The sequence below is a fragment of the Balaenoptera acutorostrata genome, chromosome 2 (genome assembly GCF_949987535.1).
Source record: "Balaenoptera acutorostrata chromosome 2, mBalAcu1.1, whole genome shotgun sequence".
NCBI classification, from domain to species: Eukaryota; Metazoa; Chordata; class Mammalia; order Artiodactyla; family Balaenopteridae; genus Balaenoptera; species Balaenoptera acutorostrata.
Genome location: NC_080065.1, coordinates 97563923 through 97582472, shown reverse-complemented (window position 1 = coordinate 97582472; position 18550 = coordinate 97563923). Strand labels below are relative to the sequence as shown.

Here is an 18550-nt window from a genome sequence, read left to right as displayed (position 1 = left end):
AAAGCACAGTACGTGTGTCTCTAAACACAACTAAATATTCATTTTTGAAAATTCTCGAGAAGTGTATGAGAAATTTAAAAGTGGTTGTCTCTGAAACACTGGACTGAGAATGTGACTACCGTATTTATTTTAAGCTCTTCTGTACTAGTTATTTTCACTATGCGTAGTTATTATTATTTTATTAATAAGAATAATAACTATATGCAGTATTTTCTACATAGTCTGGAAGCATCTACTTGCTCTCTGCAGGAGTGGGAAAGCGAGCATTCTTTCCCACTCTCCACAAGGTGAGCCAGAGTCTACTCAGTGGGCACTTAGCCACCCCTTCTCAACCAGTCCAGGAGACTTCCGAGGTTGCTGAGGTCCCTGCCCCTACTCACTCCTTCCCCCTCTGTGTGGCCTACATGCACAGGTAAGGGGAAATCTTCATTTCTGCTCTTCCACTTTTAGATGTATATCATCCATCTCTGAAAAGCTAACTTAAAGGAGAATGTGTAGAGTTATTCCACTGCAAGAGGTACCAGGGAAAAATCAGTGTTTCCCCTAGTGCTATTTATTCTATAATTATATTATTACCAAAACAAAACCAAGGAAATAAAACCATTTTCAACTTGAAAGTATAGTACTCTCCATTCTGCCAAATCCCATGAGAACCAGAAAGGTGACAGTCCAAGGGGTTTTCTTCCCAACTTAGAATCTTGCATTTGCCTATCTCAAAATACTAAACAACTCTTTCAACTAAAACTGCTTCCACAAGAGAAAGTCAAGTACACTAAAGTTGAAAAGATGAAGTGCAATCTACATTCAACTTATTTGATGTTGAAGATCTTAAAGAGTACTTGAACATTGTTTTGTTCTTATGCCATCAAAGAAATGCTTCCAACCCTACAGAAGAGAGGGGAGAAAAAGAAAAGTCCCAGGAAATCATGCCTCTGTTTTTCCTATTATTTGACCTTGGACTTGAGGTGGGGAAGCTACTTATTTAGTATCAAGTGACCTTTCCAAACTGTATAAAACAATCCCCATAGTACTTTTCCTTTGTCAGAAGGTTGTGATACAAAGGCATTTGCTAAAATTTATTTTATGTGTCTATTCATCATTTTTTGACTTTACTGATGAATATAGAAAGTAAGGCCAAATGTCTATTTGAAAAAATCTAATATCTACTTAGCTGAAAATCTGCTCCCACTAAATCTGATTTTATATAACCTTTCTGACCTCCCCCACCCAAAAAAAAAGTAATTTCATTTTTGTTTTGGGGGGATGTAAAAGTAATTAGTGAAATGAGCAAACTATAGCCTGGTGCATTGAGCTGTCTGTGGTACTGAAAAAAATGACACCAAAGCTGAAATGTACTGAGCTAAGTTCTTACAAAGCCTCCCCATCGCACTATTTTAATTCAAGCACTTCCGTCCATGACTCACTGAACCATCTTATTTTGATAGACTGTGTATAAACATTTTATAAAAGGTCACATTGACTTGCTTTCCAAGGTTCTCCATGGAAATGTCAGGGCCTCCCCAAGCTTCGTTAAAGCAATTCCGGTGGACAGAGAGCCGGAACATTGGCTATAACACTTACTTTTCCTGAATGCAGTAAGAAATCCTACCATGTACCAGAAACCCATACTAGCTAGCTCTCACTATCCAATCATCATACTGCTATGCTAAAAAGAAAAAGAGGAAGTGTCACATTAGACTGCATGCTATGCCCAAGAACATGCTCTGAACGGCAGCATAACCCCTGCATTGTGCTCCTTAACTCAAAGCTAATCTATATACTTGGAATTCTTAATAGTAAACTGAGAAGTACCTATTTGCTTAAAACTTATGAAAGAAGTACATCTATAGCAGTGACATCAATAAGTTAAAAAGGGCTCAATTCATCATTTTCCACACATGGATACATTAGCCTATGCACTTGATTTTACCGTGTTTCAGAGTGAACTATTTCAGCAGCAATCACTGACTACTCTCTGGATAAATTAGAACATGTTTTTCTGGTTCTTGATTTCCAGCTCAGGGTCTCCACATTTATTTGGTCCTTTTCCATTTCATATTTTTAAAAAAAGCATCTCAGATAAGAACCTGGAACTTCAGCTTGAGGAAAACAAAAATCACTCTAGATTAAGCACTGAATGTAAAAGCTACCTCCAAAACAACTAAATGATATTACCTGAGCATCCATTTTGAAATTATCTTAAGTGTGGTTGGTTTAGCAGAAACCATGTATCAGGTCAGATAATTCCAATTATAAAAATCTAAATTTCTGTGATATTTATGTTGCCCCAACTATAAAGAGGTTCACTGTGCTTATAACCCTTAGAGGGGGAATTCATGTCTTCATTTTTATCACCCGTGCTCTTCGCACTCTAATCAATATATCTATGCATTTGTATAACAGAAATGGTCCTCAAAATTAGCCAGGGGTGGAATTCTTTCAAGTGTAAAATGCTCTTTAAAAATATGACTTCTTTTATTTGTATTACTTTCTCTAAGTTTTCAGAGTTCTAATATGGTATCAAAAATTTTTTACAACACGTAATTAACATCTGGCCAATGTTAATGGCCAATGTTTGGTCCTCACAAACTCCCGTAAGTTATTTCAAAAAAATCTCCCCATAATTCTTAAAAGGTTAACATTTTCAGGAAGACACTTTGTTCTTGGTGTTAATACCATCAAATGTCCTCCACCTTGAATGCTTGTTTAGCTGTGTGTTTTTCAGAAGGAACAGGAATAATACGAAAGCTGATGTTTAATTAAAAAAAAAAAAAAACAGCAAGGTCTCTTTCTAGGGTGGATTAAATAAAACTACTCTGGTCTTCAAGCCAAAAAAAAAAATTAAATTACTTGATTTTTATAAATACCTAGGAAGATTTTAGAAAAACCGTTTAAGTCTAACCCTATTCAAATACCAAACGTTTGGATTCAGAGGAACCACAGACAAAGACATGTCCATGTTCAGGGTTGCTAACAAGCAGTAGCAGAGGAAGCAGGAAGCATTCTGGGTGGAAGCTAGGAGGACAGGGCTGGTCACGGTCTGCACTGTCTAGCTCTGAGATCTGGAAAGCTGGTCACCTCTTCTGACTGCAGGTACCTCATCTGTAAACCAAGTCAGAGGGCCATTAGACCTATTTTGTTCCCCAGCCTTAAGTGTCTACCCTTCAAGTCAAAATGAAAAGATACTCTCATGATGCTTAAGTTACATTTTAGTATTACTTTAAAATGTTTGAAAGAATCTCAAAAGCCCACGATCATTAGTGCTGAATTAAAGATGGACCTGTGTAAATTATTAATATTTTAAAGGGTCCAAATGTGTTTGCCTTGTTTTGGCAGTGCAGTTTTATTACTTACCTCTAAATATTCTCACTCTTTCTCATTCTCATTCTCTATCCTCCTTCTTTCAAAATCACACTTTTCAAAGTCTTTGAAAATTTGAAAGCATGATGAAGTAATTTCTCCCTCCTCATGTGGGGTCATGTGTATCTTTATTTTGCTTGGGCAACAGTTAAAATTGGTTTCTTCCATATTTAGTATGTTTTTGCAAATTACTAACTTAAGATTAATTTAACTTGTAATTAATGCTAAGTTATTTAAATTCAATGGCAACTCCTAAAGGAAAGCAGCCTAAATTCGAGGGTTTACTAGTTCAGCCAAATGCCTAACACCTGATCCAAAAAAATCAGAAAATGCATATTAGTGTTAAGTTCTAAACTGGAAAATCTCAATCTCTCTTAATTTTTGAAAACTCTAGTTATTTTATTCCCAAACCTTAATATTCCTTTAACTGAAAGCTACAGCAAAATAAACAACTTAAAAGACAACCCATGAATTTTAGACGGACTATTCTGAAATTGTCAGTAACAGTCAAATCTAACAATAGAGTTCCTGGATGCATTTAAACAAAACAAACATTTTCCTAACAAGCCCACTCACAAGGGCAGTGGCCTTTGCTCTTAAATGACATTTTTAATAAATAATGTAATGATTGTACCTGAAAATCTACCAGACTACCAGATATACAGAATTTGCATTCTTAATTTACAACAGATTTTTTTCTTCAACTTTACAGTAAGATATAGAAAATGTTAGAGTTTTTTTTTCTTGTCTTATTGATATACATTAGCAAGGAATATCACGGGCCTATTTTCTTCTCTAAGCTACAGTTATGGAAGGTGATATACATGGGCACAATCTTCCATAATGACCCACCCATCTTGTTAAATGTTTATTAGACAAGAATACACATTTACCTGGCAGATTAAGGCTAGTACATAACTGGCCTTAAGGAAAACAAATACAGTGACTGATATGGAGAAGTGGATCTACCTAAAGAAGAGAGGGGAAAATCTGAAAGGTTTAACAAATACATCCTGGAAACTACTGCACATTTACATGCTGCACTGTTTTTTGTTTTTAACTTCTTGAAAGAACAGGTCAGGTGCTAAGGTAAGAATACAGCGTGTGTCTTCTGTAACCTCAAGCAAGGACACGAGAGCTTGGAAAAAGGGTCTGCTGCCTTGCACTTCCCCCGGCTGGAGTCATTCATAAACAGCAGAACCCCGAAGTTACCTGTATTTCCCTGGCGTGGTACACGATGATCAGACCCAGCAGTATGATCGTGGAGAGACTGATAAGGCATTTCAGAGCTAAGGAATACAGCGACGCCTGCAACACAGACAGAAGCACTTTTTTTAAAAAAAAGAAGCACTTTTTAACCACCTTTAAGATCCGGCGGGTCGGTCAATCCCCAGCAAGGGGACCTGAACTTCCAGGAGGAGGATGGGGGTAGGGGCACCTGTCTCGGCTCTGTGATCTGTCAGATCACTTGGCCTCACAGGAAAGTGAGAGAGGAGATCCCGGAAGGCCAAGCAGCGGGGTCCGCGACAACACAGACCCAAGCGCAGCTCGTGGCTCTCGAAACCTGAGAGGAAGTTATCCTTGAGTTTAAGCGCTTGGGTTTGAAAGGGGCCTCCGACATCGTGAGCACCAGGAGAGGAACAGAGCATGCTTTCCTCACCGACTCCTGAAATCACTTCTTTAACGTGCCCAAACGCGCTGGGCATTCACTGCCTCCAGAACTTTGCGCGCGGAAAAGCTTCCTCTCCAGAGTTGCCTTGCGGATTAGGGGAGCGAGTCTCAGCGGTGCTCGCCGTCCCGGCGAACACCTCCGATTGTCCGGGAAAAGCTCCGGAACTGGCAGGCAGAGAGTTCCCACCAGCGCCCATCCCAACCACCCGGTGCCCGGCTCTGCGGCCCGGGAACGGCGAGCAAAGGGCTCGAGCACTTACCTTGTCGTAGGCGCCCCACGACAGCTCGGTCTCGATGACCATGACCACGATGCCGAACATGCCGAAGATGAGCGCGTAGTCGCTGAGCCGCTTGCGCTTCTCGAACAGGGCGCGCCGGTGGCCCAGCTTGTAGCCGATGTTCTGGTTCTTCTTTTTGCTGGACTTGGTGCCACCGCTGCTGCCATGCCCGCTGCCGCCGCCGCCGCCGCCGCCGCCGCCGCCTCCAGCGCTGCCTCCGCCGCCGGCTCCGTAGAGCGCCAGGTTATTGGAGTTGTTGTGCTCCGGCTTAGATACCACGATCTCCGGGGCTGAGGACGAAGCGGCGGCGGCCGCGGCTGCAGACGGGGAGGACGCGCCGCCACCTCCTCCGACAGACGCCGGGGGCTGTAGGGGCTGTGCCTCGGAGTCCATCTCGTGCAGGTTCCGGCGGGACGCGCTCAAGTTGCTGAGCGGCCGCATGACGCCCCCGTTGTACCTACAGCTGCTCATGGCTATTTCGGTGAAGGGGTTGCTCTCGCGGCGCGCCTGGGGCTGGTTGTGCTGGTGGTGCGCCGGGTGCGGGTGGTGGTGGTGGTGGTGGTGGTGCGAGAGCGGGGGCCCGGAGCCCAGGCTGCCGAGGCTGCCCGTGGGGCTGGCGGCGGGCTGCAGGCTGTGGCACTGGTGGTACTGGGAGGCGGACGCCAGCTGCTGCGCGTACTGCTGCCGGAGCGCACTGGCATGGCTGGACGGCGTCAGCTCGCTCACATTGAGCTGGCTGCCCCGGCGCGACGAGCAGCAGCAGCAGCACGACGAGCCTGACAGCGGCGAGGAGGTACGGGTCCGGAAGGCGCCGCCGGGCGAGGAGGTGCGGAGCAGCAGGGACAGGTTATCCCCCGCCCCCGCCCCCGGGGCACCGGAGGAGGCGCAGCTGTTGCACCGGAGGCATGGGCTGCTGCCGCCGCTGCCCTGCTGCTGGTGCGCGAGGTGCGGGGGGTGGTGAGGGTGCGGGAGGGGCGCGAAGGGCGGGCACGGCTTGTCCTGGCTCTGCTGCTGCTGCTGGCAATGCAGGTGTGAGGAGCGCGGTGGCGGTGGCGGCTGCTCCGAGAAGAAGCCGCGCTGGAACTGCAATGGGGTTTCCATGTCAGGGCTGTTAAAGCTGCAGGGAGACCAGGCGGTGGTGCACCCTGCGCAATGCGTTATGGTAGGGAGCGGAGACTCCTGCTGCTGGTGCGAGGAAGGGCCCATGCCGGCTCCGGTAGAATCCAGGCGGCGCGTCCGATTGGTTGGGCTCACCAAAACAATGGGCATGACATCACCTGCGGGGACCGAGACTGAGTTTGCGGCGCGCGCGGTTTAGGGGAGCGTGTGAGAAAGAGAGAGAGAGAGACAGATGGGGGGGGGGGCGGGGAGTGGAATCTGCAGGATGAAAACCCTCGGAGGCGCAGGCCAGGACAGGGTGAAGGCGGGGGTTCCACCTGCTGATTGAGAGCACCCGTGAGCACCAGCAGGGATGGGGAGCCCCCAGGTAGTGCAGCGAGTCTGCAGAGGGAGGAGGAAAAAACAGGCGTCCCCCACTTGCCGTGCCACCACCCCCCTAACTAGTGCCTGACGCGCAGTCTAGATCCCCTGCACCGGGCACTGCAGCACGTTGAGCCACCCCAGCCAGGGGGTCAGGCGAGGAAACAGTGCGGAACCCGGGCCACTCCTCCACCGGCATGCACGCCTCTTAGAGCTGCAGAACTGCAACCTCCTCGCCCCACGCCCAATTCTCCCTAATTGTCCCGCTGAGAGTGGGCTGCCGGCTGCCCGCCAAATAACTGCGGGGGCACCCGCTTTGGAGAGAAAAAGTTTGACGACTAGCTAAGCCAGTGCAGCACGGCTTAGTGAGAACCCCGGGGCCTGAGCCCCTGTTTGGCCGCTGCGAGATCCGAACGGGCCCGGCTCACCGATCTTCCCCACGCCGCTGGTCTCTGGCGCCGGGGAGTCGGGATTGGCTGCGCGGTGCTCTCGCCCTAATGCGATGCGGCACGGGTAGGGTTAACCGCCTTGGCGCCTGTGCCTGGGGAGGATGGGGGCGGGGCCGGAGGAGGGGATCCCCTCGGTCCGCGGGAGGAGCCCGCGCGGGCTTCCCGGGTCCCCCTGGCGGGGGAGGAGGGCTTTCCCCGCCACTGCCTGCTCACATTTGCGCCTTCTGTGGAACATGAGGGGTTGGCGCCCCCGGCCGCCAGGTCCTGGGCTACGGCGCTCAGGCCCTCTGGCCGCCCCAGTGGGTAGGTCCGCGGGCTTTTCCTGCCTTGGAGAAGAGGCTTGCTCGAGGGTCTGGGGAATGCTCAGCGACCGCCGGCCACCAGCTTGTCTTCTGTTCCTCTTCCTCCTCCACACCTGCAGCACAGACACAAAGCAAAGGCGGATCACTGAGGCGCAAACACCTACCGTCTTCTGTGCCAAGCCCTGACTGCGGCGGCGGCGGCGGCGGCGGATGGAGAGGGGCCTGGCGCGGGCTGATTCACACCGGCCGTCATAGCCTGGCTAGGAAATTATTAATAATAACTCGGACTGAATAATAGCTGCCTGGGGACAGTGCTAGAGTTTTGCTAGAGTTAGGTGTAATATTTATTTATTTGCTAATAAACTAATAAAAATTACGCTTTGTGTCTCACAAATTTCCTGTGATGTGTCCTTCTTTTGGGCGATATACTAACACAAAGCGGTAGGGGACCCTTTCAAGGGTTCGTTGTTACTGCTCCATCTTAAGTCCATATCGTTTGTATTTCTTTGTAAGTTGAGATTCCCGTCTCCAGAAAAGGGAGTGAAATACATTGGCCAGTTGAATATTTGTTTCCCTTTTAAATCGTGATTTTAAAGCATGATTTTTATGATAGAAGTTATAAAGAGTTAGAAATTAAAGTGAAAGCGGATCACCCTCATTAGGTAATTGGAATTCTCAGCTGGATCCAATTTCTTGATATTCTACTCGGCAGCTACCCTGAAGTTGCTTACCAGGTACCCGCTCGTAAGAGAGAGTTTGCGTTTTCAGTGCCTTGGAGTAAATAATTCATTTTAGGATATCCTTTGGATATGAGTTAAACAATTTTAATTTTTTGTGCATGCAAGTAAACAGATCCAGAAGAAAAAAAAGGGAGAGAGGGTTGCTTTTAGTCCCATAGAACTTGCATTTCTCTGTAGTCTTGGTCAAAACTAGAATTTGAATGGCTAAAAACTGGAGACAGCATTTTAGTTTTATATTCCATTATGATTTTTGGTAATTTAATAAAACTTGTTTAGAATTTTGATCATAGAATCTTTGTGGTAGCAGAGTAGATCTGCATGAATTGTGTGGTGAACATGACTATTAAAAACAATTTTAATGAGTAATTTGAAATTACAATGAAAGCTTCCAAATTAAAAAATTTTCACCTTCTGGTGTGAAACAAAATTCAACTCAAGCACAAAATCCATAATACATTCATTTTCACTTTATAACAAATTATACGAGCTTCTTCTCATTGTTACACATAGCTGACTAAGTGAAAAAGTTTGACTCATCCTTCCAAACCTAAATACATCAAATACATTTATCATGGTAAATTAATACTTCCATTAGCCTTTGGTAAATTTTGTTGAAAGACTACATCAATCCCCTCTCCAAATATCACAATAATTGTTACCAGCATGAAATTAGATATAAGGTTCTAAAGTTATTAAAATGTCATTTAAAAAAGTAATGGCTGCAAAAAACAAAAAAGTAACAATCAAACAAACAAACAATCAAACAAACAACCAAAAAACAATCTTCTATTGTCAAACTGACTTTCTCAAATAGCAAATTCAAAGCTTCAAAGAAGTTCCATAGATAAAATAACGGGGGAAAAATTATTGTATCTTTTGCCATGTATATCTCTATGCCTTAGTACCAGATTAGGTGCAGTGCCTTTAGTCATGTAGAAACAAAGAGTGTTTGCTGAGATTTATGACAGTAATGGAGTTACCACTGCTCACAGAGGGAGATCAGGGGAGGAAAGGGTGCACAAGGTAAGAAAGAAATGGAGATTTGGCAAACAAAATGAGGAATTGTCAGAATACCAAAACTCAGATTACCAGTGCTTCCACCTAGACAGTGCCTTACAAAAGCTTATCAAATAATATAGTAATGTAAAACCCACTGTGATGGAGAAAGAGGAGAGCAAGTCAGTCAGATATTTATCATCTTTCTGTTTCAGGGAATTATCTGATCACACACATTCAAAAAATCTTCTTGCTAATAAATGTCTGTATTTGGAGAGTACAATAATCCACTATTAGTATGGTGATGAAAAGCGACAAGATGCCCCAACAACTTTGTTTTACTTTTAGCCTGAATCCTCATAACTTTATTGTTTGGGGCATTTTACACTATTGGGTTATGACAGGGGCACCTTTAAGAAGTTCTTCTTTTCATCAATCCTCTTTTCTTTATAAAATTAACAAATGGATTTTAAGCTTATATGTAAACTTTTCATATAGCATACCATAATTTTGCTTTTTCCCCCATATATAGGATTATAGATGGGACATGTAAAGTTAAGCAGTTAGAACAACAAAGACAATATTCTTCCATGTGGATAGTACTTAGCACATAGTAAACACTCATTTACATTTGTGAGAGTGAGGAGGGAAGGAGAGAGGGAGAGAATGACAAAAGATTTAAAGAAAGGTCACAATACAAGGGCCTGTAACCTCCAATAATAAGCTCTTGGAAAATTGCATTTGCTTCTCTTTCTGTCATTAAGATATATAAGTGCTGGAATTTCTCTAGTTTAACACCAGAGGTCATACTCATCCACAAAATACATTTCAAATACTATCAAAATCCATAATCTCTCAAAATACCTTTATTTCCAGTGTCACATTCTTGTAAAAATTACCTGGTTTTTTTTTCCTTATGGATTAGAAAGATTGCTTTTCCACATTTGTTGTATTTCAAACTTGTGGACAGGCACATACACATAACACCCCCAAAGCACCCCACAAACACTTAACAACAGTCTTGGAAGAATGGTTTTCCCAGACCACAGGGGCTTGGGGAAAAAGCTTTAGGTTGTTTGCACTCGATCCCTCACTTTATGCAGATTTATATTATGCCAATGGTTTTTCTAAAAAATAATTCTCTTTTTCAAAAGAATTATTAGTCTGTGCTCTCTCTGTTCCTTAAAAATGCAGGACTCTTGAATTTGGATGTTTCTGATCTATCTGCAAAGGCAGTGAGAACAGCTGATGCAGGGGTCCAGGGCATCTGTTTCCCACACTGAGTGCTCTGAGGGATACTTTGACCTACACAGTAAATGTTTTTCTGGGATTTTCTTTTTTCTTTGCCTGGTTGAGTAAATTATTCGGTGGTGCCAACCACAGGGGTTGTGACAAGACACAGCCTCTCTGAACTCAGTTTGCTTAGCAGTCAGTGCAAATGGGGACTTGGGATAATGTCAGAGTCACTCCTTGCTTCCCAACATGTCTCATGAAAAACACTTCTTCTTAAACCTCGTATTGTTGTCCTAACTTCATAAGAAATGTACATTTTAGAATATCATTGTTACACGTATTCTTTTGCTTCCACATTATTACTAGAAAGTATCAAGACCTGAATGAGCTTATTGATGATAGTCTTGTTAAGTAATACCATCATTATTCAGGGATTAATTATCCTGTTAGGGCCTATTCATTAACATCATTAAATTTTCCAAATTTGCTTTACCCTCATCCTTGCCTCCTACCATTTCTCAGCTAATTAGCATATCTATAAAAGTCTCAGTAGTGCCAGCAAAAAACAACAACAACAACAACAAAAAAAAGATAGAACTTATACTAGTTTTGTAAGCAGAATTGAACTATGTTACACAATTAAATAGGTGAATAGGTTGAAATTATTGACTATAAGTCTTTTTAAAATAGTCTATGGATTACATAAACAAATATCCCTTCGCAACTAGAAACACACATCTGAATCTAAACAGAAAGTCATAAAAAAGACTTAGTGGATAGCACGTTCTAGTTTATAAAGCAGTTTCTCATGTGTTACTTTATTTGCATCTCTCAAGAACCCTTATGCAAGGTAGGGAAGTTTTTATGATCATCTCTACTTTACAGGTAAGGATAATCCTGAGATGTGGGCTACCCCAGGTCACACAGCTGGTGAGTAGCAAGAAAAAGCCAGACTTCAAGTACATTCTTCTGAGTCTGTCTGATAAGTCTGTTTAACACTCTTCTAGCCTTTCCTCCATAGCAGAAAAATTACCTATTGACTCTATCAACTCATACAGTCTGGTACTCCACTAATAGTCAAGGAATGGACAGCAGTGGCTTATCATTACCATTCACTGCCTTTGAATGACCTCATGAACATATCCTCGCTGGCTTGATTGGGATTCTGAGATTCTTAACTACTCCCCTTTCGTTAACTTCATTTGATCAACAGAATAATTCATGAGGATCTAATACAAGTGTGGATGAAATGGCAGTGCTGTATGCATGCAGGTCCAAGGTGCCCAATTAAAAAGTATTTAAAAAATAAAGATTCTACTCTATTCAGACACAGTCGTCTGCTGACTTTGCTGGCAGCCTGGGCATTTCTCATTTTTGCCAATGTCCATAGTAAAAGCTGAAGGCCATTGAAGATTACTTATTAGCACTAACAGAGTCCATTTTGTCTTTTTACGTAATAAGTGAGAAGAAAGAGGCTCAAGCTCTTTGTCCTGTGGCTTAGAGGACCTCTCCTGCAGTCCTGCAGGGATCCAGCCTGGCTCTCGGCTCTTGTGCTCTGGCAGAGTTGTCTTCTCATTGCATGTCCTTTTGTGCCAAAGAGTGAGCAGGGAACCAGAGAAAGGAGGTGGGGCTCTATGCCACAGGCAGAGATAAACCAGTGTGTCTTACAGCAGGAGTCGAGAGTTACCAAAAGTGGGATCAAGGATATGCAAAACCATTCCTAAGTATGGAGGTCAAAGCTTCCACTTGGTGATCCCCGAAGTTCCATGATGGCTCAGTGCTCAAACATAATGATGCTACAAAAGCTCTCGAAGTTTGTTTTCCCTCTGAAATCCAATGTATTTTCCCATCATTATTTTCTCTTCTCTTACAGGATTAGGATCCACGATGAATTAGCTCTTTTTTCTCTTTTCCTGTTAATTCCATCCCCATATGTTATTCATCAACCCTCTATGTTTTCCTTTTTCTTTTCTACCTCTTGCCAAACAGGCTCAGGAAATCAATTAATCATCCTTTGTCTATCTTTATATTACTATTTCCCTTTCTGGAACTATTTGTAAACTCCTACTCCCAAATAATTGCTTTAGGGCAAGGAGAGAGCTGGTGCCCACTCATATATAGGTGAAAAGCATGCTTTTCTAAGTAGAATTAAACATAATGTCATCAGCAACAAAACACTCTAAATGCTTATAAATCTTGAAGTTTCACATATTCATCCTCATCCAATAAGCCAGATTTTTCTTAAAAATGACTTTTATTCTGTGTTTTTGATGTTTTATTTTTTAGCTATAAATTTAGTAGCACTTTTTCTCTATTATTTCTATCCATATGCTATAAAATGACATACATGATACAATATAACAGAAAAAAACACAACAGATATATACTACACAAATATAATGACAAAACACACTATTTGACAAAGTGTTTTACCCTTGTTCCTTAGAAGGAGTGCTTCTCAAAAATGTTTTAATTAGTCAAAACTATTGGTTATTTTTGTTCACAAGTCAAGTTCTCTTAACAAGGGGTATTTCTTGGCTCTTGTAACTGAAAATATCATAATTAGGGAAGACTTCAATGCTGTTTGTTTCAGAGGTTAAGACATCATCAGGGTTCCAGCAACTTTGTCATTGCCCTCCTTCATATATATTGGTCAGACTAATTTACCTTATGGTGGGAAAAATGGCTGTAGCAGTTTTAGGCTTCATATCCACAACCATGCTATCCAGAGGGAAGCAGATCACCCCTGTCCCAACATTCCAAAAACTCTCTTGACATACCTATTGAACTACCTCTATTCACCAATGACATGATTTTGTATTTAGAAAATCCTAAAGAATCCACTACAATATATTAGAACTAATAGACAAATACAGCAGATTTCTGGATACAAGATTAATATTTAAAATGTCAATTGTAACCCCAAAAAATGTCAATTGTATTTCCCTACACTAGCAATGAGCAATTTCAATATGAAATTAAAAAACAGTTTCATGTGCAATACAATAAAAAAAAAGATTAAGAATATATCAACAGAAATGTGAAACTTATACACGAACTAAAAAATATTTTTGAAAGAAATTAAGGAAGACCTAAATAAATGGACATACATCCCATATTAATGAATCAGAAGATTTAATATGGTCAATACTCCCCAAATTGATCTACAGATTCTCTCAAATCTTTATCAAAATCCTAGATGATATTTTTGGAGAACTTGACAAACTGATCCTAAAATTCAAATGGAGATACAGGTAGCACACAATAGTCAAAACAATCCTGTAAAAGAAGAACAAAGTTGAAGGACTCAAACTTGCTGAATAAAAACTTACTATAAAGCTATAGTAATCAAGATAATGTATAATGGAATAGGATAGATATATAGATTAATGGAACAGAATTGAGAGTCCAGAAATAAACCTTTACATTTACAGTCAATTGACTTTTGACAGGGTGCCAAGATAATTCAATGGGAACAAAGATAGTCTTTTCAACACATGATACTAGGAAAACTGTATATTCACATGTAAAAAGCAAACGGACTTCTTCCTTATACCCTACATAACAATTAACTCAAGTGGATCAAAGACTTAAGTGTGAGAACAAAAACTATAAAACTCTTAAAAGAAAGCATATGGGTGAGTCACTATGATCTTGGGTTAAGTAATAGTTTCTTAGACATGACACTAAAAGCATAAGCTACAGAAGAAAAAAAATAGCTACATTGGATTTCATCAAAATTTTTTGCTTCATAGAACACCAAAAGGAGAGTAAAAGGACAATTTACAGAGTGGGAGCAAATATTTGCAAATCATAGATGTGTGGGACTTGTATCCAAAATATAAAGAACTCTTTCAACTCAATAATGAAAAGAATAAATAACCCAAAGGCAAAGTCTCTGAACAGACATTTCTCCAAAGAAGACATAATAGTGATAAATAAGCACATGAAAATAAATACACAACGTCATTAGTCACTAGGAAAATGTAATCCAAACTACAATTAGATACCACTTCATAACCGCTAGGATGCCTTTAATCAGAAAGACATATGATAACAAGTGTTGGAGAGGACGTGGTGAAATTCGAACACTCATACACTGTTGGTGGGAATGTAAAGTGGTACAGCAGCTTTGGAAAACAGTTTGGAAGTGCCTTAAAATACTAAATGTAAAGTTACCATATTACCCAGCAATTCCACTCCTAGGTATATAGTCAAGAGAAATGAAAATATACATCTACACAAAAACTTGCACATGAATGTTTATAGCAGCATTATTTATAATAGCTAAAAATTGGAAAGAATTCAAATGTCTATCAACTGGTGAGTGTATAAATAAAATGTGGTATATTATTACAATGGAATATTATTCATCAGTAAAAAGAAATGAAGTACTGATACATGCTACAACATGGAGGAGCCTTGAAATATGTGAAAGAAAACCAGGCACAAAAGACCACATGTTGTATGATTCTATCTATTGGAAATGTCCAGAATAGGCAAAGCTATAAACAAAAAGTCACATTAGTGGTTGTCTTATGCTGGGGGTGAGGAAGGGGCAGTAAATGGGGATTCATTATTAATGGGTACAGTGTTTCTTACTGATGTGATAAAAATAATTTAAAATTAGATTGTGGTAATAGTCATATAACTGTGAAAATACTAAAAATCATTGATTTGTACACTTGGAATGGGTGAATTGTATAGTATATGAATTGTATCTCAAGAAAGTTGTTAAAAACTGATGAGAGAAATAAATCCCCAAACAAAACTGAATGCTAAAATGGAAGTATCAATTTAAAATGAATAGTGCCAAGGCAACATTACATAAAATTAGAGGAATAAGTTTCCTAAGTGACATGAGTGACTATTATCAATGTATTTTAGGGAACCTGAGGATTCAAAATTTTTTTCTCTGAGCCTCTATCTAAATGGCTTAAAAATCCTAACAGTATCATGATTCAATAAATATCCAAGAAGAATCTCAGGAGAAAAATGAGCTGTGGCATTATTATTTTAATTGTGGAATGCAGATTTCTCTTACATGTAAGTAATAGATCAGGTATATTTTGTACTGAATTCTACAGTTAAAAATCACTGCCATCATATGATTCTAACAGACAGTGTAAAGGAACTAAGGCTAAAGCATTCTCTGAAGATGACTCGTAATGGTTACTTGTGACCATTAATTAATTTCTCTGTAGTGTGTTAGCTCCATCACCCTTCAGTAGTTCAGACAAATACTTACAGCATGATGGGACTAAAGCCTTTTTTTTTAAAGAGATTTGTAATATAGAATACTACCTATTTTTTTTTTTAAAGGATTTTCTTATTTATTTATTTATTTATTTATTTATTTATTTATTTTTGGCTGTGTTGGGTCTTCGGTTCGTGCGAGGGCTTTCTCCAGTTGCGGCAAGCGGGGGCCACTCTTCATCGCGGTGCGGGGACCGCTCTTCATCGCGGTGCGCGGGCCTTTCTCTATCGCGGCCCCTCCCGTCGCGGGGCACAGGCTCCAGACGCGCAGGCTCAGCAATTGTGGCTCACGGGCCCAGCTGCTCCGTGGCATGTGGGATCTTCCCAGACCAGGGCTCGAACCCGTGTCCCCTGCATTAGCAGGCAGTTTCTCAACCACTGCGCCACCAGGGAAGCCCTAAAGCCTTTTTTAAGAGGTTATCCGGGACAATTTGGGAAGTATACGTTCTTAGTCTTGAGGGTTGGCAGCAAAAGTGCACTCTGCACCCAGCCCACAGCATGTGGTTCAGCTGTTTGAAGCAAATGGCCTAAAGGACTCAGCAGTCAGGAAGACATAGCACAAGGCAGACACTGTGTAGGTGGCAGGGGTCTCATTTGATATTGACAAGTGACTGAAGCACCAGGATCAGACTTACTTCAATGCTCACTTTTAAAGAGAGACCAGGGGAGTCAGAGGCCCTCTTATGAAAGCTGAGCCAATGCTCAAAGCTGTCTCATGAACGGTTGTCTAGGGGAGCTCAGAATTGGGTATTAAATCAGGGGAATGCAATATTCCTGACGATTTCCCATTCTTACATGAAGAACTAATTTGTTCATGGAGTTTCTTGTTTGTTTGTGTCTTTAGACAAGATAAAGGTCATGTTTTTGTTTAAATTTATTAAATACTTTGCTAAAACAGTTTCTTTTTTCCCCCCTTTATTTTAGTGGCCCCACAGATGATGGAAGAAAGATGCAGAAAACAGAACACTTTGTTCTTGAAGATAAATTATATGAAGTGTACTAAGCCATTGAAATGAGATTAATCAAAAAGATTTTTCTAGGTTATTAAGTAGAGTTCCAAGATAAAGGACTCTTATATTTCCTGTTCTAGATTTTAGTATTTTGCTTATCCCAAGATCAGGACTTTGGAAAACAACAGAGAGAACAACAATTTTAAAAATGAGCTTTACCTACAAGTAGTAAGTTCTGACATAATTGATGGGGTGCCACTTGCTACTTTAGCATGCCTGAGTGTTGACTTTTTTTTATTAGATCTCCACTCAGAGGGAGGGGTAGAGAAGTTAGTTTTGCTTGGATTCACTAAAATGGGGCAAGGAAGTGTCTTTCACTTCACTTTTGTCCCTCTCTTTAACAAGTAGCAAAGAAGATATCTTATGTTTGTATGTCTTAGACTTATAGTCCTTAGGAGGCCCTTAGGATGTTTTCTTTTCTTTTTTCTTTTTCTCATTTTTTTTTCCCCTGAAGGGACTGTGGATTTTCCTAGGACGCAGCCTTCATTCTCGAAGGTTTAAAGAGGATCATGGTCTCACAATCTTCAGGAGAAGTCAGAAAATGCGAGAAGGATGAAATCTTTCGGATAACTAACTAGAGAAACCTCAATTCCCAGCAGACTGGAAGAGGGAATTGGTAAGAAGAGGGAACATTTGTTCAAACTTAAATGCAGTAATGGATATGACACAGACTATGTCCTCAAGAAGCTAAAAGGACAAGGTACTCTCTTTCTTTCTTGTTCAATTTCTAAAAACAAGGAAACTTGCTTCAAATAAATGTTTAGAAAAGCTTTCTAAACCTTCTTTATGTAGCTAAACTAACTAGTCTTTAAAAACACAACTAACTAGACGTAAGAAGAAAATAAAGGAGATATAGTTTTATGACCTTAAGATGGAGAAGGTTTTCCTAAACAATTGCCGAAACCCAACAGCCACAAAGGAAAAGACAACTGATTTTATCTTGCAGCATTACAAGACATCCATAAGGACCAAAATCAAAAAGACGAGTGCCATATTTAACAGACAAAAGGTTAATATTGAGAAATATGTTTTTAAAAAAGGTCTAAGAATTTGATATGAGAAAAAGAAAAGAAAACTGGATGGAGAAATAATAAAAGGATATGAACAAGCAATTCAAAGAAGATGAAATGTGAATGGTCCAAGAAAGCAAAAAAGACCTCTGAATAATCAAGGAAATACAAATTGAAACAATTTGTATTTCCGTTAAACTGAATAATACTGTATAATGCATTGGTAAGGATGCAAGACACCAGCTTTTTCATACACCATAGATAGAAGTGTAAACTGGTAAAGCCTGTTTGAAACCAATTTGACAAGACCCCTCAAAATGTAAAATGAACAACATCTTTTCACTTAACAAGTCCACTAATAGGAATCTATTCTTTAAAAATATTCGCATGAGTGCACAAAAATATGTTTACAATGATGTACATTATAGGAAGACAAAACAGAATAAAATAAATGCCCATCAAAAAGCATCCTGTAGTAGTTTCTTTTTTAAAGGATGAATAAGACCTATATGTAGAGGATGAATAAGACCTATAGAATTATCACCAGTACTCTTATCATTAAATAAAACAGAACAATTCATACAGTATGATCACAAATATAAAAATAATATGCTTCTATCTGTATATAAATTCATAGGATGGAGACCATCAGGATTGTAGTGGTAAGTGCGGAGGTGTACATGTGGCTGTGGGCATGAGGGCAGTTTTTAGGTGTTGCTTGCTGGGTGAATCTTAAACAATGAATACATTTCTGAAAATACAATAA

The 18550-nt window shown here is 40.8% G+C and overlaps 1 protein-coding gene across 2 annotated transcripts in view; it reads right to left on the bottom strand.

Moving 5' to 3' along the window:
* Positions 1–18550, bottom strand: part of KCNN2 (potassium calcium-activated channel subfamily N member 2) — a 316641-nt gene that overhangs the window by 168510 nt on the left and 129581 nt on the right. Inside the window, exons 2-4 of one of the 2 annotated variants that reach the window (XM_007192113.2) lie at positions 7451–7652; positions 5292–6586; positions 4573–4668 (exon numbers count right to left, since the gene is read on the bottom strand). In XM_007192113.2, the coding sequence (XP_007192175.2) occupies positions 4573–4668; positions 5292–6586; positions 7451–7472 (1413 nt within the window). In that variant the 5' untranslated portion in view covers positions 7473–7652. Of the gene's footprint in view, positions 1–4572; positions 4669–5291; positions 6587–7450; positions 7664–18550 lie in introns of those variants that run through there. The other variant, XM_057541626.1, reaches the window with a different exon arrangement.